The 22,034-nt window shown below is 45.4% G+C and overlaps 1 protein-coding gene across 3 annotated transcripts; it reads right to left on the reverse strand.

Moving 5' to 3' along the window:
• Positions 1–1,902: 1,902 nt before the first annotated feature.
• LOC108923853 (glycogen [starch] synthase, muscle-like) lies at positions 1,903–20,861 on the reverse strand. 3 transcript variants are annotated; one of them, XM_018734873.2, is made up of 17 exons: positions 20,782–20,861; positions 17,831–17,956; positions 17,489–17,670; positions 14,825–15,016; positions 14,423–14,608; positions 13,065–13,209; positions 11,146–11,263; positions 10,569–10,689; positions 10,220–10,326; positions 9,497–9,556; positions 7,896–8,088; positions 7,341–7,467; positions 6,595–6,690; positions 6,350–6,513; positions 6,108–6,188; positions 5,716–6,008; positions 1,903–2,024 (listed from the first exon to the last, which is right to left on the reverse strand). In XM_018734873.2, exons 2-17 carry the CDS (start codon positions 17,946–17,948, stop codon positions 1,943–1,945), a joined length of 2,265 nt encoding a protein of 754 aa, XP_018590389.1. In that variant the 5' UTR covers positions 17,949–17,956; positions 20,782–20,861; the 3' UTR covers positions 1,903–1,942. The 3 variants fall into 3 exon arrangements, with proteins under 3 accessions (XP_018590389.1, XP_018590391.1, XP_018590392.1); XM_018734875.2 differs by lacking the exon at positions 20,782–20,861 and adding an exon at positions 20,160–20,278; XM_018734876.2 differs by lacking the exon at positions 1,903–2,024 and having other exon boundaries at positions 4,742–6,008.
• Positions 20,862–22,034: the final 1,173 nt, after the last annotated feature.

The raw sequence follows: 22,034 nt of genomic DNA on the forward strand, positions 1-22,034 counted from the left end.
GGTAATTCTTACTGTATAACCTTACGGTAAATACCTTGCTCAAGGGTACGACAGCAGGAAGCGGGATCTGAACCTGCGACCTCAGAGCCCAGAGAGAGCAGCTCTAAGCACTACCACCTGCTGCCCTTTTTTCCAACCCCAAGTATCCTTTCCAATCCTTTCATTCTCGTTTTGTGACCCTTTCAAATGAATCCTTTGCTCTTTGACAGCTGCCCCGTTCTTTCACTCTGCGATGTCATGAGGTTTTTCTGAAATTAATCCCATATTCTGCTTCAGAAACACAATCGTTTGACCTTTGATTCCACGCTGCCGTCCCTCCTCGACTCGGGGCTCATTTCCAGATTTCGGCTTTCCGGTACATTTCGCACCGCGTTTTACACGTCCTTTTGACGAAGGCTTCAGCGGCGAAGATTTAATTTAAGATGCTCCTACGGCCACTGTTTTTTTGTATTATTTCGTTCAACGGAATTTGAACCTGGACTTCAATACGTGACGACTTTGGGGGCCTTTCAGTGGCTCCAGTAATGGTTTTGTTCCACTAAAATAAGACTCCATGTGAAATTCAGCCTCTTCAAGTCATACGTCTTGGGGGGGGGGGGGGGGGGGGGCGTTCAGTTGGCACGATTTAATTGACATATTTTGTTGACGATTTTCTCCATCGCGACGTACAACATTAAGCTACTTATGATTATTGACCCATTTATACAGTTGGGTAATTTTATTGGAGATATTTAGGGTAAGTACTTTGCTCAAGGGTACTGCAGCAGGAGCTGGGATTAGAACCCAGGAGCTTGAGATCCAAAAGAAGAAACTCTAATCATTACGCCACCTACCGCCCCTGTAAGTGCATGGCTCTGACAACGCAAATAATAGAAAAAATTTCAGCGCATCCCCATGGCCCACAAAGTGGTATACTGCTACCCACAATTCTCTACCCTCTCACTTCCAGAAGGTTCTGCGAGAGGTCAACCCTTAGGAAATCCTCACTGTGAAAACGAAACAATGGACAGAAACGGGACCTCCAGGCCTCGCCACCTATTCCTTGCCGTTTTTACATTCTCCCGCAGCAACCCGCCTTCTCCGCCTCCGGTTGCTGTTCTCCCTGGCAGGCGGCGAGCGAGGGAGCGGGCGCCGTAGGGTTCGAAGCCAAGTGGTAATCAGCTGAAGAGGCTTCTCTTAAGGCCGGGAAAATGAAAGTGAAGGAGGTGCAGCTGTGCAGGCTTTACGGCTGAATCCCCTCGAATAAGGATCTCATAGAAAAGGGCTCTCGCTGCACTCGGCTGGCGCCTGGCGCTCAGGTCAAACACACACTTCCGACGCCTTGAACAAGGCACAATGTGACAGTCGGGGACCTGTAATAATGGGCCAGTTAACGTGCGACTCAGAGACACCTGGGTGCCTTCGTAACACCATGTCTGGCACGGCAGGCTGGTGCTCGACGACCACTCAAAGTCTTCCAGCGCAATTTAACTCGGTCGGCAGCGTAGCAATTAGGGTTAACAATTTGTACCTTAAAGGTTGTCAGTTCAGATCCTGCTCTTGATCATAAATCACTGCAGATAAAAGCGTTAGTGAAATGGCAGAAGACGTGTTTAAAGTAGGTTTCCCACACTTTACTCTGGCGGACTGTTTTAAACAGGTTCTAAATTTAATACTCAGCTAAAACCATCCCGATGGGAACAGCAGGCGGGGTTACGACCTACGGTCTTGGAGGTTGCAGGATTGAATCCCACCTGCCGCCATAGTAGCCTTGAGCAAGGCACTGACTTACCCTGAATTGATGCAGTAAAATTACCCAGCCACTTTATAAATGGGTGAAAAACTTCCCACTGTAAGCTGATTTGGAAAAAAAGTGTCAGCTAAATAAATGAACAAGCGACTACTTTTCTTTTCCGTACTGAGCACATTACTGGTGTCGAGAGCACGGAAATGGACGGTGACTCTAGCAGCAGAACTGGGACTCCTGGTTCAACGTCCTCCTCCTGAGGCAAAAGAGGAAAGGTGGGATTGTTGGGCCTCGGAAACTGCAGCAAGAAGGAGAAGGAGAAGAAAGAGAACAGCTATGATTCCACAAACTGGATTAGTCACACAACCAGGTTCATACGATCACTGGTAGCTTGAGAGAGGCTGTGGGGAAGAGGAGACCGAGAGCCTTGAAGCAGCCCCGCTGTGACCCAGCGCAGCCCACCAGTCTGCAAGAGGATAAAACTCATGGAAGAGACTGATAATAGTACCCCAGGGTGCCCACCTCCCCTCAAACGTCATCTTTATCTGGAGTGAATGCTGGGGGAGCGTGCGGTGCTGTCAATTTTCATGTTCCTACAAAAAGCTGTGGTGCCTACACCCAAAGTAAACTTTCTACAATGTCAGATGTTCCCTGTAGAGCAAAGAGATTAGGCACAGCCTTAGCAAGTAGTGGATTGTTCTGGCAAAAAAAAAAAAAAAAAACAAAACATCAATCCATGGGTTTTATGCAGAAGTGACTATTTCCTTCAGGATTCCGCTCTGCTTATAGGTGTAGCGAGATTCCCTGCGCTGACCTTGGAGGAGCTCCCAGACGTGTGGGTAGGCAGTGAAGGCTAGCAAATGGTGCCCGAGCAGAAGAAAAATCCACATTCTTCCTGCCCCCCCCACGCCCCTCAAAACAAGAAAATAAGGTGCACCTGGGGGGTGTTGCAGCTTCCACCGCTACGGCGTAAAAACTGATCCAATTAAGTGATAAAAGGTGACGGGAACAAAACGGAGACGCGTCCCTCCCCTGGCTGGAGACGACTACCTCTATCCCATGGTCTGCAGATGCAACGTTTCCATTTATCTGATTATTCTTGAATATTTTTCTATGCCACTACAGCCGTTTTACACCCTTTGGCAATATTTCCCACTTAACAACTATTTATTATAAAGTGTTATGGACAGATGTTATCTCACACTTTAAAGTCCACCCTCTAGTCATTAAACCACTCATGGGAAGACGGAGGATTAGCATAAGCCCTTAAAATCTGTCAAGCGGATGCAGATCATCTCAAGAAAATTAGGTGAAAGAGTTGGGGATCCACGGTTTTGGAATTATCTCTGTGGGCTAATGATCTTAAGAAGCTGAGGTTACTTCGTGCGAACTGAAGCTCCGTGTTCGGCTCCTCGTCGGACACCGCGATTGGAGAACGCGGCCGTGATGCCTTTCTTCGCATCGCTTCAGTGATGAAAATACCCAACTGGTAAAGGCTTGAAAAACTAGCGAGGATTTAGAGGTGTCCAGGTGTCCGTCATTATTAAAAGTACATCGGTAAGACCATCTCTCACACATGTGATACACGTGTTCACAACAGCAGCCCACTTCTTACCTCCAGGGCCTTTATACTTCCTTTATTGAAGGATAACCCTTCTCCATACAGCTTATGGTATATGACCAGAAACACATTTCACTAAAACGTACACTTATTTAAATGTAAAATGCAGATTTCCGTGCGGTATTTAACCCAAAGTTGCAGGGCAGTCAAAGCACGTTCATTTTTCGGGACCCCCTTCCGACCCGTCTGCCGGGTGCGCCGTTCGTTCCCTTCGTTTCGTGCGTTTCTCCATACTGCGGACGCCTGTTTTGAGATTTCCACCGTTTATGGTAAAAAGAAGTTGACAGCGTATATTTGTAATTATAATGGCACTTCTGCGCCATTCACGGTGGATTTGACTTGCAGCCGAAATGTTCACTTTAAAAACAAAACAATTATCTGCTTAATTAAGTGCGACGGATTTCTCGACGAGGGCTGAGACAGAATTGCGAGCATCCCGCTGAGCGCCGGAGCGAGGGCCGTCCGCCGCTCTTACGACTCCTCGGCCTCACTTGGCTCAGCGCCACTGCTTTTCAGCGTGACATCACAGGCATCAAACTCACAACTATGTGATCAGCTTTTGGATATTTAACATGTTTTAACATTTACACTTAAGTATTTAGCCAGTGCTTTTCTTCAGAGTGCCTTACAGCGATTCACCCATTTATACACTTTTTAGCAGAGCAAATCTGGGGACAGCTAGTAGTATAGCTGTTAGATCTGCTGCCTTTGGACCCAAAAGGTTGCAGGGTCAAGTCCTACCTCCTACTCTAGTACCCTTGACCAAGATACTTACCATGAATTGCTCCAGTAAAACTACTCGGCTGTATAAATGCGTACGCTAAACACTGTAAGTCGCTTTGGAGAAAAGCGTCAGCTGAAAGAATAAATGCAAATGTAATTCTGGGTGAGTACTTTGCTCAAGGGTACTACAGTAGGAGGTGGGATTGGAACCCAGGTCCCACAACACTGTGCTACCTGTTGCCCCAGGTATGAGAATGCAGGTCCTCTGCTTGTTTTTAATTAATATATTTAACCACCCTATTTTTGGGAAGTGCATCTGCATAAATAGTAGATAATCAACTTCTCATTAAGCACAAGTCACTGCATTTATACAGTAATGACCTGACTTCAGGAGGTTTAAAAAAAAAGACTAACTGGAAGACGAAAAATAATTTTAAAAAACAAAAAAAATGGTTATTTTTGACACAAATGAAAAGTTTAATCAATTCTTCAAGCCGTTAATCAACGGACTCACGACGCACAGCAAACTCTCTGACCTCCAAGCTTCTCCGGGGCCAGACTGCTCACCTCTGGGCTCGATTCAAGACGAACCACAGAATCGTTCCAACCACGACTAATCAAAGCGCACGCTTCAGACGCTCGCACAAAATTCCAGCTGACACAAAATTATGTTTGTATCTTTAAAACTGCATACATTTTATTTTTTTAAACTTCACACGGATCACAAAAAGGCAAACAGGACTAATTTCACCCATAATAATAGCACAGTAGAAAGTGTCCTCCTCCTAAAACCTGCCATTGCACATTTAATCTCCTTTCCTCCCTCCACTGCCAAATACACATTTTAATTTACCGCTAGAATATTCAACATCTGTCGTTCCTCCTGCGATCTGGGTGTCCCCATTGCTGGTGTCACTAATTCACGCATCACTCAGCTGAGTGTCGCCACCCTGACACGTCAAGGACACATCGACATGTAAAGGGACCAGGTTTACAGCTTGCAGTTCACATTTCCTATTCTTTAACCTACATGTAAAATAAAGACACGGGGGGTGGGGGTGGGTGATTATCCTCACACAGTCACTGTGAAAATCCTCTTCTTTTCCCCTCATGCAGTTGGACAAACAATTTCTTAGAAGACCTGGCTCCATTTACCACAGTTCTGACAGTACTATTTCAATTTTTTGTTTTTTTTTTCTCAAATATGTATAGGTATGTCATTTGTAGTGAATTAAATTCTGCTCAAATCCATAAAGTGGCTCAAAAATCCAGTAAATCATATATATAGACATTTAGTCTTAGCATTTCTTATTTCTTATGGAGTAAAGTTTCGAACTCATCGCATTCCCCTGAGAACCGAACGTCGGCCGTCGAGCCCTTCGTAGCGGGTACCAGGCGTCCTCACAAATCCCCCCGGACCTCATCCTTACTCTTCCTCGTCGACACCCACTGCCTGCTACAGTGTTTAGCGAGTGTGTGTCCCTGGGTGAGCTGGTGCAACGCACTGCAATACCCATGTGCTCTGAAACGGCGATCCAATCACTGAGTCATGTGCCAGCAGGTATGCGTGTGGGGTGTGAGTGTGAGAGCATCTGCGGGGGCTGTGCTTCGCACCGAGGACACCTATGTTTTGGCGGCAGCTCACTTCTCGCTGGAGACGGAACCTGCGGGAGAACTGACAGAGCTGGGGGTGGAAGCTGAGGAAGCCGGGGTGCCGTCGCCATCAGAGACCGGGATGGCATCCGGCAAGCCGCTCTTGTCGCGGTACTGCGGGGAATGGGGTTGCCGAATGTTCAGTCGGTCCTTCTCCGCCTCCAGGTCTTCATTGTAGCGCTCGTCATCGTCGTCGTTGTCGTCGCTGTGGTGCGGAGACGAGTGCCGGGAAAGGGCCGGGGAGGGCGGCACCGAGGCCGGTCGGGGGTAGCGGAAGCCCTTTTTCTGAGATGGGTGGGAAGAGATGTTTAACATGTGTTCTGGCTACGCAAAGTGCATAACACGCGTGCATGTGTGCAGACGCACAAGCACACACACACTTACCGAAGACGGGTCCTGAGGTTCGTAGTAGTAAGACTCAGGGAAGGCTTTCGCCAAGGCCATGTGGCGAGCCGAAATGTAATACTGAGAGAGAGCGAGAGAGAGAGAGAGACACTGAAGCCCGTTATTTCAGCACTAACTGCAATTTAACCTTTGCCTTTCACAGATCTCCCCTTCTCACCGTGTCGCTGTCAACCCCCTCACCCCGCACGCCCACACTTTCCGCCCCCTGCCACCTCTCTCACCCGACCCAGATATCGCCAGTCCAGGAGGTCACTCAGCCGCTCAGTTCGGTTTCTCTGGATGATCCTCTGGCGCCGGCTCTGCTGGCAGAACTGCAGCAGGAAGGAGGTGAGCTGACTGCAGGACTCGTCCACACTGCGGTACCGCCTGTCCAGGATGTAGACGCCTGACGGGGAGAAGGAGCCCTTGAGGGAGGCGTCTGCAGACAACACGGGCGACAGGAGAGAGGCGGAAAAGGGGGACTAACCGTAGGCAGAGGGATCAGCGATGTGCTCCTCCATGAAGCAGCCAAAGCCCGAGAGGTTGGTGGAGACCGAGGGGATCCCCATCACGGTGCACTCGGCTGAGCAGCGCAACCACGGCCGTCAGAGACACAGAAGCAACCAAACTCATTGGCATCCTGTTGCATCGCGCTGCTACACTTTGGCATGTATATTTACAGTATTTCCGGGTAAACGTGACACATATTTATCAAGGACATTGAAATTAACACGTCAATACGGGGCATTTTCAGAAAGTAAGAGAAAAAGGTGACTTTGGCATTGCTGTATTTCAGGAGTGTACAATTCAGACAGCCACTGACAAGTTAGGGCAGCAGGTGGCGTAGTGGTTAAACGTGCAAGCAGGTAATTGAGGGACCCCGGTTCGAATGAAGCTGCAGTACTCTTGAGCAAGGTGCTTACTCTAAAACTGCTCTGGTAAAAATCACTAGCTTTGGAGAAAAGCAAAATAAACATCAATTTAACTGAAAATGGGGGCACAGACAATTTAATTAAACAGAGAAACAATCTGGGCTTTTTTTCTTTCTACCTTACCTCTCCCTGGGTAACTTTACTATCTCAGCTTTTAGAAGTCGGTTTCAAGCTATACTTTGGATAGTCAAACACTCTGCCTGCCGTTTTAAGTGTAAATCAGCCCCTAGAGGACAGGCAATGCAGCTGTATACAAAGAGGAGGACACAGACGACAGCGTGCGTCCAAGCTGGAGACGCACCAGGTGTGTATCCCCAGGGCTCATAGTAGGAAGGGAAGACTCCCAGGTGGCAACCCCTCACAAACTCCTCGTAATCCATGGGCAACAAAGGGGATGTGGACGATAGGAATTCTGGATGGAAGATCACCTAAAGGAAGAGGAGACATCGGTCAACACCGTGACACCAAGTGGAGAAAAATAACTTGCGGGTGCAGCGTGAATCATTTGAAAATGTAAATATAACACACAGACAGACAGATAAATAAATACAAAACACGCATGCTAATATTACGCAGCACTGGTTTCCGTAGGCATTTCTGGACGACAGCTGTTTTCAATGTCGAGACCAAAGGCACACATTTATCGTCCACACAAAAAGCAGAAACACCGGACTCACTTCTCCCACGATGTCCAAGTGCACATTAATCTATAAATGTTTGTGCTCGATAACTTTTTGATCACGACTATTGAACAGATACTCTTTATGAAGATTCTCCCTTTCTTTTAATGTAATGCACTCATTGTACTTTGTGAGAGATGTACAGCGACCCGACCCCCCCCCCCACCGCAGCGTACCTTCACCCTGTCCGAGGAGCTGTTGAAGAGCCCTATCCTGCGAAGGCAGTTGAGAATGGGGTCGCTGCTGTCATCCAGCATGTTGTGTGTGCAGATGGGCGGCAGACACTGTCTCTGGGCGCTAAAGATGGCCCTCTTCATCATGGTGAAATCCTCTTTATCCAGCATCTTCGACACATCTGGTAACTGGCCCCTGACGGTAGGGGTGGGGAGAAGGTCATTTCTTTATCGCACAGAAACAAAACGGAGGTGTTCACTATGCATCCACTCCGGGGGTTGGGAACGGCATTAATTTGTAACGTTAATTTTTACACGTAATATTACCACGAGAATCACCATTAGGCGAATTCCCACTGCGAGGGAGTCCAATTACTGTCATCTCCAAAGGAAAAAAAGAACAAAATGTAAGAAAAATATTATGTGGATTTTTCCCCCCTGCATTTTCCATTCTGTTTTGTTAGATTTAACTTACTTTTGGTGTTAGTTCATAATATATGTCTGTGTTTTGGAAAATATTACACATTCCTGAAATTAGCAAATTTCGGCACCAGGTTCCAAGTGCTTGATATTCCAGTACCCTTTAGGATCTAATGCTTTCTAGAATGTTCTGGTGCCTTCTACAATATTCCAATGGCTGTAAAGTACCAAACTGAAACTAACACTGAAGAACAACTAGTTGCATTTTTGTGACAAGCAAACTTTAATCATATTCAATGCAAAAATCGACATAATTACAAAATTATTTGTAGCTTTTCTTTAAATATTTACATTCATTCATTCATTCATTCAATCATATGATTAACTGGTTGTCCAACACAGGTGCCTCGAGGTCTGGAGTCAATCCAGGAAACATAAGACTTGAGACAGGAGGCTCTCTGGATGGAAACACTGCGACAATTTTGTCTGCAGATGTTTATGATGTATAGAAATAAAGGTCACACGATCACTGCCTCTGTCCTTCACTCTGTCAAGTGCCCCGTTTACAAAGCTTGAGTCCCCACACCCGCTGTAGTACCCTTCATTAAGGTAAAAATGACCCAGCTGTCTAAATGGGTGAATCATTATCAGTAGCTTAACACTGTAACTTTGAAGAAAACTGCCAGATAAATAATATTAATAATAGTAATAGTACTCTAATAGTAATCTATTATTTCTGCTGTGATATTGGATTTACCTTAATCGAGCGTGGTGACTGGTTGGGACTGTCAGTGCGACAGGAACTGGGAAGTTGAAATATATACAGTAGTGCAGTGAAAGACATAGTAGGCTGTGAATAAAATGCCTGTTGTGGAAGTAAAAAGAGCGTGTAACTGGGTAAAAGTGTTGCACTGAAAAAAGGGAGCTGTATGAAAAAAATATTTTATATTTACTTAGGCTGCTATAGTATTTTTCATGGTAAGGATCCCCGTTACATGACTACTGAGTGCGTTTACCTCTGACTTGAATGACTGGTCATTTCCAAAGTCTTTGATAAACACACTAAACAAACACAAAAATAAAATAATTGAAACTAAAAACAAACACATTCAGTCAAATAAGACAAATGTAAGGAACACAATGTCGGAGGTAAATACACAACAATAAGCAGAAATAATACTCACACGAGTAGAGATTCATATAACTTCTTTCCAAACTTCTCTTTCACGGTTTGCGCTGTATCCCTGCAGCAGTTTAAAAAGCGTAAATATTAATAAATATAATGCTGTGTGTCAGTTATTATACATATATTTGTTGCTAAGCCCACTAATACCAAATGTTGCCTTAAATGATAAAAATTAATTTCTTAAAGCCTGTTTGGTAAGTAGGAGGAGCCCAAGGGAGCACAAAAGCTGAAAGAATATTTGGCGCAGCCTGACCAGGGAAGGTTAACGAACAAATAATAATTCATAACTATATGGCGTAAGGCACCAGTAGCGTGTGTCCCTGGAGCAATGTGGGAATGGCTAATATCACGTCACTCGAGTGAGACATTTCCAGAAAATACAGCACAAACATTAGTTAAGCTATAACAAAATGTAATTAGCTATGAAGTACCCAGTTGGCAACTGAGGAAAGGAAAACAAAAAATACTCCCAAAGAAAAAGGGGAGGAAAGTAAACCTCTGGGGGTACCAGTGTCTGTCGAACCTGCCAGGCATTCTGTGTGGTCACAGAGGACCTGTGTGTATATAGTATACTTCCCATGTGTGCAGGCAGAGCTCAAAAATTAAGCCGCTACAGTCTATGTCCACTTCCACCAAACTACAACGTTCAGTGCCGACTCAGTAAAGCTGAATCACAGGGAGAGCGAAAGCACGAGTACCACGGTACTGAGAGCAGCATTACCAGAGCTGCTTCCTGACCGCTTGTCCCTTCAACGTTTCAATATTGAAGTTGTTTGTCCTGGCAGGCATGATGAAGAATGCAATCACGGTCACTTCGCTGTGGTTCACCTAAAATATACAAGGAAATGGTACATGAATTACTGCAATTACTCTGTTACCAGTAAATACTTCTGGTCCAATTGAATTTTGCTTAATCTGAAAAACATGTTCAGTTCCAGACTGGCCTGTACTCTCTCACTCAAAACTTTAGCGGCACTGATGGTTACGTGGGAGATGACATTACGGTAAAACGCACACGAAAACATGCACCCACTCCCTAAACACACACGTAACAATGATACAGTACAGACCCTCAGCAGGTAGTTCAGCCGAGCAAGCGCCTCCAAAAAGACATCAGCTCCTTTGTTAGAGAACTCATACCTCCCAGCAATGAAGAGGAACACAGACTTGTCTAGGTTAAAGTCCAGGTGTCTGCGAACGGACATAAACACACACACACACACACACACACACACACACACACACACACACACACACACACACACACACACACGTTTTACACAACTAACAGCACCGGGATACTGAATTTCAGAACTCTAGAAAACACACACCACCAAAAGACACACAGAAACGTGTATTCCATAAGACATGGGGGTGTAACTCGGGAGTGCTACACATCCCACACACCATGAAGTGACACTCTTAGCACTCATCTCAATAACTACAGTACACACTTCAGTAGAAGGGTATTGAGAATAAACAATATTTCCTGCAAAAATGAGAGAGAAAAGCTTGTTTCTATCAAAAGACTCACTGTATAATTTTGATCAAGCCCCCCGAACTTTAACATCACAACTGTGTTTTTACATTTACATGGATGTAGCAAAGTCAATCACCCAAATTACATGTAAAACAAGTGTTATTAACCCATAGAAATGTCCACGGATGAACTCCTGTATGCGAGCCTTGCTGTGGGCATGAAGGTTCTGGAACTCATGTGAGGCAGAGAACTTCTTCACGTTCAGCCCGTTAGGGGTGACCACATCTGAGGAGGAGGAGAGGACAAGATGAACCGAATCAGAGTGATAACTGCAGCCGGACCGCAAAGCACTGGGACAGCAGGTAGCGCAGCGGTTAAGCAATTAAACTTGTGATAGTGAAACTCAGGTTCCGATCTCTCGATGGGAACCAGTCCCCATTTGTGATGACTCTTAAACTGCAATATTGTGTCAATAATAATAATAATAATACATTATATTTTTCATTTCAAATTCTCAAAGGATATCGGTATAGTTCAAAGGAATATTCTTTTAGTACAGCGTTCAAAATTACATGTAGGATTCTGGATATTACTCCTCAATGCATTAATCAGGTGTCTCTGCAACAAAACAGTTATTCACCACTGCCTCAAAATCTGTCACAGTATTTATTTTGTTTATATCTCGGAAAAGATGTATAAGAGAAGGCTATCATCTCTCAGTTCTGGTTACAACTCATGTCTCAACTCTGTGGAGTTAAAAGAAAAAAAATTAATAAAAACATGCATCAAAATTCACACACACACACACACACACACACACACACACACACACACACACACACACACACTTGCTCAAGCCGCTTGTCCCAAGTTGGGTCGCGATGAGCCGGAGCCTAACCCAGCAACATAGGGCTTAGGGCTGGAGGGGGAGGGGACGCACCCAGGATGGGACGCCAGTCCATCACAAGGCACCCCAAGCAGGACTCGAACCCCAGACCCGCCAGAGAGCAGGACCCGGCCAAGCCCGCTGCGCCACCGCGCTCCCCATTGCATCAAAACTATCCATAGGAATTACTCTTACTCCTACTAAGCACAGGGTCTAATCTTAATGATTAAAGTGTAAATTGTAGCAATTGTACAAAAAGATGCATTTACATTAAAGAAATGTTATAGGAAATTATACAAAGAAAGAATGCCACATTATCTGCACATATGATGCAGGATTTTTGATTATTAGACTCCACGTAATTTTTTGGCCAGTTTCCTTCATACCTTTTTCCACTTTATTTTCGACATATTCACAGATTTTATTCAGCTTATTCAAATGTTATTTTTCCAACACTCCAGAGATTTTTCAGTCCACAAAGAAGCAAAGCTCTAACTCTTCCTTTCCTTTCACCACTCATTCGTAGTGGGGCCACACAGAGACCACTAGCTTATTAGCTGTCACTCTTTACATAAACTACCTAAACATATAAACATATGCAGACTCCTTCTCCTGTTACAGAACGACGTCTTTATCGTTTTCTCGGCTGCGATATTAGTCCTTCTGGGCTGCTATAACCCAAGCCGTTCTCAGCCACGAGAAAACTGCAGGTGCTAAATGAAGACAAAAATGTCGTCATGTAACAGTTATGCTCATTACACATGCAAAAAATGGTTCCCGGAATGAGATCGGTTTTGGTTAATGGTTATGAAATCTCGGGGCAGCAAAGGGGAAAAAGTTTAGTGGCGCACCTCAGGAACAATCTACTGAGATAAAGTGAGAGATAAGAAAACAAAAAGAGCTGAAGCAAAGGAGGCAGGGAGAGCACCTGAACAGAGCAGAGCGAGCGTCAACCCGCCTTCTTTCCGATGAAAATGATCGCAGATGGTACAGCCAACCTACGTTACAACTCCCCCTGAGTCAAATCGCATTTTATGGACTGAAATATTCATACTAGCGAAAAATCAATGCTCAATGGAAAGGCGACTCTGCCGAAGAGAAGCGGCACTCGGATTCAACTGCAGCTACGCAAAGGATTCGAACCATATCTGCTCCTCCCTCCGCAGAAAATCCCAAAATTCTCAGGCTCCCTCGCCCCACCTGGCTTCCTTTTGAGCAGGTGCTCGGCCTCGATGGCAGTGATGTGAGACACAGTGGTGAAGACGTGGGCGCAGTGGGCCGCAGCTCTTTCTAGACAGTAGCGGTGGTAGATCTGCCGGTCACCGGCCTCCTTGTCCACGTTGAACTAAAGGGGGGTGGGAAGAGGGTTAAGGTTAGCGTTAGGGTTTAAGGTAAGGGGTTACGAGTTAGGGTGGGAAGTGTCCTATAGTCCATGGCACAACCGAGGGGGAGTCACTGCACATAAACCGTCAAATAACATCTCAGCTGCATTACAATGCACCGAAGATACACTAATTTACTTTTAATTTCTACTATTTATTCATCTAGACACTGCTTTTCTCCAAAGCAACTTGGGTTTATACACTAAGCTACTTACAATTATTTACCCATTTATACTGCAGGGTAATTTTAACTGGAACAATTCAGGGAAAGCACCTTAAGTGTACTACAGCTGGAGGTGGGATTTAAACCTGGGTCTTTCAATCGGGAGGCAATGGCTCTATCCGCTACGCCACCTGCTGGCCTTCTAATTTCCCTGTTAAACTACAACAGCAGTAAACTCAACCCGTTAAGCAACCACTTATCTTTCTTTTTTCCCCCTTAAATAGTTATGTTTTTTCCACAGTGTATTTGGTTTAAAAAAGGGATGCTCGTTTAAATTGCACATGCCATTATAGCATCAAACATAGGCCTAAATATAAAAAGCTTTCTCACCATGACACATGTGAGACCTTTTAATGATACATCTGGAATAGCGATAAGGACAACGAATTTTCACTTCATTATATTGTATGTTTAACTTTGTTCTACTCTGCATTATAGATACATTCAGAAATTAGTGCTGCTAGAAAGTGTGTGAAACATAAGTGTCCCTTGGTTTTACCACGAAAGGGTTATTGAATGAGAATCGGTGTTTCTCATGTGACATAACAGGCTTGTAATGATCAATTCCATATGTTTCTTTAGAGGAAATCATGTGTGTAGCAGAAACACGCAAGTAGTGCAGGTGTAAAAATAAGTGAAGCCCAAGTTGTACTGGTTAAACCAAGTAAGTAGAACCAGGTGTATAAGTCATAGTCATTTATTCATTTTATAAGTTTAATATTTCATACAAGAATAATGACCTTCCCTATAGGCTTCACACACTTTCAAGCAGCACTGCACTGAAAGATTTGTTATTACATGGTTTCTGACATTAAGGTTTGCTGCATCTACAAGGTAACAGTAAGATATTCACATCAACATGATTGGTCAGGTGTAAATAGATGGTCAATATATACAACTGAGCAGGTAGTTCAAGGGCAGCCTTGTCGGCACCCTGCAACTCCTATACCTACTTTGTGGAGGTTGTTGTAAAAGTCCACGCTGCCTGCACACAGGTAGCGACCCAGCAGGGTGGCGTGCGTTGTGAAGATAGTGGCCACAGGAAGCTGCCTCTGTCGGCACAGCACCAGGCCTAGGCCTGCCAACCACTCGTGGAAGTGGGCCAGGATGTGGGGAGGCTCCTCGCACTGTGCAGCATACTGTGGGGGTGGGGGGTACAGATTACCACCACTTTTTTTTTTTTTTATCTTATTTATTTATTTTTTTTTAAAATTGGCTTGTTTCTTTAATTCCCTCAGCTCTGAAGCACATCTCAGTTCACTTTAGCACCCTGCCCCCTAACATAAACAGCAGCATTCAAGGAGCATTTCCCCTCAACCATGTACCCACCCCCCACCCCCGTGGCCCTGACTGACCTCCCCCAGGAGCCAGGCGGTGAGAAAGCCAAAGAGCACGGCGTCGTTGGCCTCGCGGTCAAACCAGGGCACCCCGATTCCACAGTTCTCCCACAGCTCGCTCTTCCAGCGGTCCAAGGACCAGGCGGTGAAGCCGACGTCAATGAGCACCACGTAGGGGCTCCCTTCGATCAGCCAGCGACCGAAGTACAGCTGCAGAGGGGCAGAAGGAGAGCGCAGCAGGACTCCACAACGTGGCAAGGACATCGTGTATAGTGGAGGACATGTCGGCAGAGTGCAGTATGTTACCCTGTTTTGTGTCTCAGCTGGCCCTGGGTGCTGCCAGCTCACTATGCACACAGCTTGGCTGAACGGTCCAGGCTCATAACTAAAAGTGTACTGTGCAACACGCAGGACCCCGGGCGCCCCAAGGGACGATTACAAAGTTATATCATGTCACCGTGATTCGTTCAGGAGCTCCGGCTTCTCTCTACCTCTTGCTGTAACGCAATGTAAATTAGCGCCGCTCCGCTAACGGTGCCAAGGCTGGGTTCATGTGACCACCGCCTCTGCATTATTAAGGGAACTAATGTCACATATCCACCCTATGGGTGATTTCGGCACATGCCAAACACAGGCGGTCCCCGACATACGAAGGGGTTCTGCTCTGACAACCTTGTTGTAACTCAACGTCATGGTAAATCCCCTCATTGCTTTATTATGTAAACCAAAAGGACATATAAACAATTAACACGCATGAATACTGCATTGTATAATAGGGCTTTGTTATATTTTTCACTGATTTCACACATTATTCATATTTAATTAATGCAATAGACATAATACATTACAGCATTAACTTTTTGTGCCGCGCTTTTAGTTTCACTTTCATTTCCGAATCCGTTTTATTTTGCTTTTTTTCTTCTGCACCGCCAGAACACTGACATTTTTGCTCAACAGCCACTGTAAAAAAGTAAGGGGAATGGAATCACGAACTAAACATTTTGTACATGAAGGAATGTTGTTGTAACTAAAACACAGTTGCTGATAGACACACCGACAGTCGTTAAGAGACATGGCGCCAATGTGCGTCGCACAGCAGATGGAGCCATGGCCGTTAGACGTTACCACCAAATGTTGCGACTCAAAAATAATAGGACTTGATCAACTGCAGGACCTGATCAACCGCTACACCCCAGCCAGACCCCTTCGCTCGTCTATTTCTGCTCGCTTGGTGGTCTCGCGCACGAAAAGTAAAGCACGGAGGTTTTCGGTTCTGGCTCCGTTGTGGTGGAACGACCTTCCCCTCTCACTCAGAACTGCGGAAACTCTGTCTACATTCAAGAAGGGTCTGAAAACTCATCTTTTACGGAGCCATTTCGCCCAAGATCTCTCCAGCTCATGTATGGTGTAAATGTTCGTGCACCGTAACCTCATGATCATCCCCAGATAAGCCTTTATACAACCGCTACTCCAGCATTGTATGTGATTTTGTATATCTTACTATTATTATAAAAAAAAGTTTTGGTCAGAGGTTATCAGGATTCATCTATCCTGCGTTTTATGCACCTACTCAAGCGATGAACATCAGTGCATAAAGTGGAAGGTAACAAACTAGGTTTACTTAATCACATGTCTGCAGTCATGTCTCTGTCTCTTCGTGTAATGCACAAATTGAATTTTTGCTGAGATGTACATCACTTTGGACTAAAGCGTCTGCTAAATGAATAAATGTAAATGTAAATAATAGAAAGTTAATGGGACGGTCGTTATAAATTTGGGTCATCGAAGTCGCATATGTCGTAACTCGAAGACTACCCGCAACAACAATGATGATTATTGCAATAATAAAAATACTAATGTGGTGTGGTGATGCAGCATTCAGTGTTGCTACCTCATTACTCTGGCGCTGTGGGTTCAAATGTGACTCAGTGGGTGTGGAGTTTGCATGTTTTCTCCATGTCTGAGTAGGTTTCCTCCCGCAGGCCCAACTGCATGCTTTTCGAGTGAACTGGTGACTCTAAACTGTCCCTTAGCGTGTGTGACTGCCCTGTAACGAGATGGCAACCCATCTAGAGTGTACCCTGCCTCGCACCCTATGCTTCCCAGGACAGGCTGTGCACCACTGCAACCCCTGACTGGATGAGCAGAAACTGAAAAGATGGATGACAATGATGATGATGATGATAATACAAACAACAAAAGCCCAACAAAATCATATATCCTCAAAAAAAAAAAAAAACCAAATACATCTCCTGTTAGTGAAAATCTACATTTATTCATTTAGCTGACACTTTTCTCCAAAGCAACTTACAATGTTAAGGTTAGAATTATTTACCCATTTAAACAGTTGGGTAATTTTACTGGATCAATTCAGGGAAAGTGCCTTGCTCAAGGGTACTACAGCCGGAAGTGAGGCTTGAATTGGGTCCAAAGGCAGTTGGTCTAACCACTATGCTAATTTGCTTTAGTTTGTCAATCAGATGCAACTGGAAAAGAACACAGTCAATAACATCAGAAAGGGACATAACTTTAGTTTAGTGATTAAGAGCCCCTGTTTACCATAAGACAAAAAATATGTAGCACCACCCATGTTTAACAGCACCATACAAGGACCCTTTTAAGACTTTTCTAAAGAGTGCGCGAGTGTGTATGCAAGCGAAGGGTGGAGAAAGCGCGCCGTACCTTACACCCACTGGAGTTCATGTTGTCGATGGTCCTCTTCAGGGCAGGGTTTGTGGGTTCAATAAGCTCCACTTGGGTTCTGACACTGTTTTCCATGTAAGGCCCAACCAGGAAGTAGTTCTCGCCCCACTCTTCCGAGGTGAGCCGGGCTTTGGTCTGGATCACAGTGTAGATCCCCCCCACTGCAGATGTGAGGATGGCAGAAAACACAGCGACATTTGTGTGTGTGTGTGTGAGAGAAAGAAGATGGGGGAGAACAGAAACAGACAGAGGTCAGACGTATGACAGTATGAATAGAGCACCCAGACAGTGCAGAAGGGCAACCCCGGAGCCAGGGGGTACCTTTATTTGCCACCTCCCAGGCAATTTCAAAGAGAACGGCATCTCCCAAGTCAAATTCCTCAGTCCAGTCATCTAGGCCAGAAAGGGAAGTGACAGACAGGCTGCGAGGCAGAGGCATGATGCTCCCTGAAAAGAGATGAGCGACAGGGTCACCATCACACAACACCACCCCCCTCACCACAAACAGAGAGATCAGCAGAGTATAGCCTCAGTTCCCTGTTGGCTGTGGAACAGCTGTGTTCCCTGCGGTGTCCCAGCACCCCGAACATCCACATTTGCTCAAGATCTGTATGACTCCTACAAACTTCACTTACCAAGCAAATCTCATTAGAGGGGGAACAATGTAAGAAAGTACCTTACGCAGGAAAAGTGAGGTGTTAGAAGTGTTGCTGCACGGTGAACTAGATACCAAGCAACACGCGGCCTTAAGCTGTGTATCGGGTTGCCATGGAGAACCAACATGACCTTAGAAGAATGAAGCCACTACAGTAACGGATTCAAGACTGGTAATGCAGCCATCCACTAGGATATTTTGAACTATTACTGTTGCGGCGTTGACCCTACAGTACGCAGGATCACTAATAACGCAGCCAAGGGTTCGACTTTTGTAAGAACTCAACGAATGCAATTATAAATGGGTCAGCGTGATGTAATGCAGACCTACTTAAAACAGCCAAACATCCTCAACCTCTGCCCCCATTATAGCAGGTTTACAATGTTTCATCATTATTATTTTGTTGATGCTTTTATCCAAAGCAGCTTGCAGTATTTGGCCCCTTTACACAGCGTAGTACAGGGAGTGAGTAACATTCACACACACACACACACACACACACACACACACACACACACACACACACACACGTCAATGTAAGTACGCCATGGTGGCTCAATACTCGGTCAAAAAATAGAGCGCATTCTGGGTGAAATGCCAAAAAAATCAAACAAATTCCCCAACATATTTCATTGTCTGATTCCTTTTTTTTTTTTTTTATAAAATGGTAGCAGGAAACGAGAAGGTTTAACACGCGTTTACACCTTCTGAATGTCGGGTAACAAAGAGGGCAAAGACGAGGATGAAATAAAATGATCCCTGTTTTCGAAAAAACAGCTGAGGCTAATTACAGCGGCTGTAAAGAATTTACATTTAAATTACACTGAACCTGCTTATATACTGTCATCATTTTAGCATGTGCTTTTAAAATAGACTTTATAACCAAAACAGGAAGTGAAAGCAAACAGTCATGCTTACAATGCAATACACTTTGACACAAAATTCAAAATAGCAGACACGCAAAGCAGGAGGCCAATTTTGAGCCAATCGCATATCTGGAGATGGTCAAAAAGTGATGTGGACAATGTATGTGCTGTGCACTTCACACCCGCAGCTTCCTACTTAACCCTGCGTAAGCCTTTCAGATGCTAAAATGACCAATGTTCCTGGAAAAATACAATGAGTATATATTCTGAAATTTACAATAGTCTCCAAAAGCCCTTCTGCGTTCCCAATTCTTGGCCAGCTCATCCCATCATCACGCGTTACCCTTGCCGTCTCCGCATTGATCACCGATGCTCGCAAACACCAGACACGAGCTGTAAACACTGTGGGAGCGAGGTGAATTCAGTCGGCCCCGCACTCTTACTCCGTTCGCGCGCTCATTACCCGCAGCTACGAGCTTGGCGGGAAAACTGGGACCGCGCTCGTGCCGCTAAACAGAAATTTGAGATGGTGTACAAGCGAAAGAAATGCTAACTGGGAAATGCGTGCATTGAAAATCTGAAGCTCGAACATCTGAGACACAAGAAGCTGGTGCGGATCACACTTTTTTTTCCCGCACTTTCACTCCGACGTGAGAATCTGAAGAGTCTCAACCGACGCGCCTCTTCGGGGGACGCGATTAACCCTGCGGACAACGCCGAAGGACACGTGCATCGCGGTTGTCGTCACAGGAATGGCAAGGCGGTGCCGGGAAGGCCAGCATGAAATCCATCGTTGGGGCCAAAAGCAAGCAGCGGGACGTGCGGGCGTGTTGAGCGAGGTCCACGTCTCCGGAAGAACACCCTCGCTCCGTGTCCACGTGCGCGAGGCTGTCCGTCGCCACGGAGTCCCCCATCCATCAAACTGCAAGGAACTCCTTGAGGACGAAGGGCGTAGGATCTACATCGCCCTGCTGGCGTGTGGAGGTTCAACCTCTTGGAGAAGCCTTTCTTTTGTGTTTTCTCGTGTCGGTCCGCACAACATCCCACCCCCACTCCCGCTTTGACTTTCCGAGCCCATTCCTCATGTTCCGACTCCAAAACCAGGCCTGTCGCCATTGCGCTGACCTACCTGAAGCCCACCTGAGTCCCAAATTACCACACTAGTAGTATAAAACAACAGGCACACGTTACTTAGTCGCCACACATTGGCTGCAATTTAGCACAAAATCATTTTAAAGGCAGTTAACAAGGCGGGATCTTGGGCCCCGCATTTATTTGCAGAGCAGTTATGCTCAGAAATGAGCAGGAATTCGAGGGAAGGAGAGTACATCTCAAGTGTCACGTCCGCCTTTCGGGCCAGTGCGCATGCGCGCTGCCGATCGCACTCACGCTCCGCAGCGCGCGGACACAACTGCGGTCTGCAAGTGTTTCTGCTTAATACTAACGTGCGAAATGACGCCGAAACTGCGATAAACCTACAGTAAATGCTGTCACTTAAAATCCCAACAGCCTCCAGTCGTCGGGAGGAGGGGGCGGCGACGGCATCACTCGCTATTAGCGGGAGAATCGCGTGCAAACGTACACGCGCACTGCACGCAGCTGCATGCAAACCAGTCCGGTTCGTCCCAGTCCTGCATTCCTCTCACGGGCACCTTGACGCTGTGCCGCGCGATGCCACTGGCACCGCCGTCCTCGAGACACGCTGCATTTCCGCAGACCTACCTTGCTTCGACTGGATATTGAGGCTTTACCTGTAATTTCACATCTGACATCAGTTTGCTTTCAGGTGATACCGAAGAGGAAGGTAAGGTGAAGGTAGAGGAGGGCAGGCAACCCATCGCCCGAATGGTGGCGTGCAATTCTCGCTTCCCATTGGTTCACTCTAACGTCAATCAATTTGACAGACTTGGATTCGAGCCGTGTTCCGCAAAGGAAGAGGGCGGAGAGACGTCGATTGAGGCGCTGCCTCGTTTTGGATGTCTATGCTGATTGGAGGAATCAGGGAGGAACGAGAAGGGGGGCCGGGTCGCTCTCAGAAAGAGATGAAAATGATTCATAAACGGCTGAATGGATACTATAACCTGTGTGAGCTGTGATTGGTCCCATTGCCGTGTTGTCTGTAACTTAAGTAGCAAACTGTCGTCTTTGAAATTTATTATGTAATCCGGAATCGTCCCAACAAATAGTAAAACATTAATTTTAATGTTCAGTCGCAATATGTTTGTTGTCAGTTTCTTATGCGGCACAAAAGGGCAACACAATGAATTTTTCCAGCAGATTGGAGAGCAGCAGTAGCTTCTTGGCTTTTGCTAAAATTGTATCACTGTCTTTTTTAATTATATTTACACTGAACCTATCCCGCTGGTTAATGTGTGCCCTGCTCTGTATATTTATGTTGTGTTACAACATGAGCACTTACATATTGACTTGATTTTAAGTATTTTTAATCATTTATTATTAAGCCCATTTCCGGAAAAGTTGGGATATTTTCTAAAATGCAACAAAAACAACAAAACTGCAATTTGTAAATCCTCTTGAACCTGTATTTAACTGACAAAAGAACAAAAATATGATTTTTAATGTTTGGGCTGAGCAACTTGATTGTGTTTTATAAATAACCAAATTTAGAATTTGATGCCTGCAACACACTCAAAAAAAAGTTGAGACAGAGGCAAAATAAGAGTGAAAAGTTTATAGAACATTCAAGTAATGCCGTTTTGGATGATTCCACAAGAATAAGCAGGTTAACTGGTAAAAGGTGGGGGTACCATGACTGGGCATAAAAGGAGCATCCAACAAAGGCACAGTCTTTGCATGCAAGGGTGGGTCGTGGCTCACCGCCACCTTCTGCCAAACTTCGAAGGGGAATCGTGAATCACATCAAAAAGAAAACTGCAATGAGTTGAGGTCTTTCACCGTCTGCAATACATAGTATTGTGAAAGATTCGGGGAATCCGGAGAAATTTCAGCGTGTAAAGAGCTAGGCCGGAAACCACTAATGAAT

Source organism: Scleropages formosus, chromosome 20 (genome assembly GCF_900964775.1).
Source record: "Scleropages formosus chromosome 20, fSclFor1.1, whole genome shotgun sequence".
Taxonomy (NCBI): domain Eukaryota; kingdom Metazoa; phylum Chordata; class Actinopteri; order Osteoglossiformes; family Osteoglossidae; genus Scleropages; species Scleropages formosus.

Coding starts and splice junctions, on each gene's coding strand:
- LOC108923853 (XM_018734873.2), bottom strand. CDS start 17,948: ATGCCTCTGCCTCGCAGCCTGTCTGTCACTTCCCTTTCTGGCCTAGAT. Junction 13,210..14,422: donor TTTACAACAACCTCCACAAA/GTAGGTATAGGA, acceptor ACCCCCCTTTAG/TTCAACGTGGACAAGGAGGC. Junction 6,189..6,349: donor ACTGGCGATATCTGGGTCGG/GTGAGAGAGGTG, acceptor GCTCTCTCTCAG/TATTACATTTCGGCTCGCCA.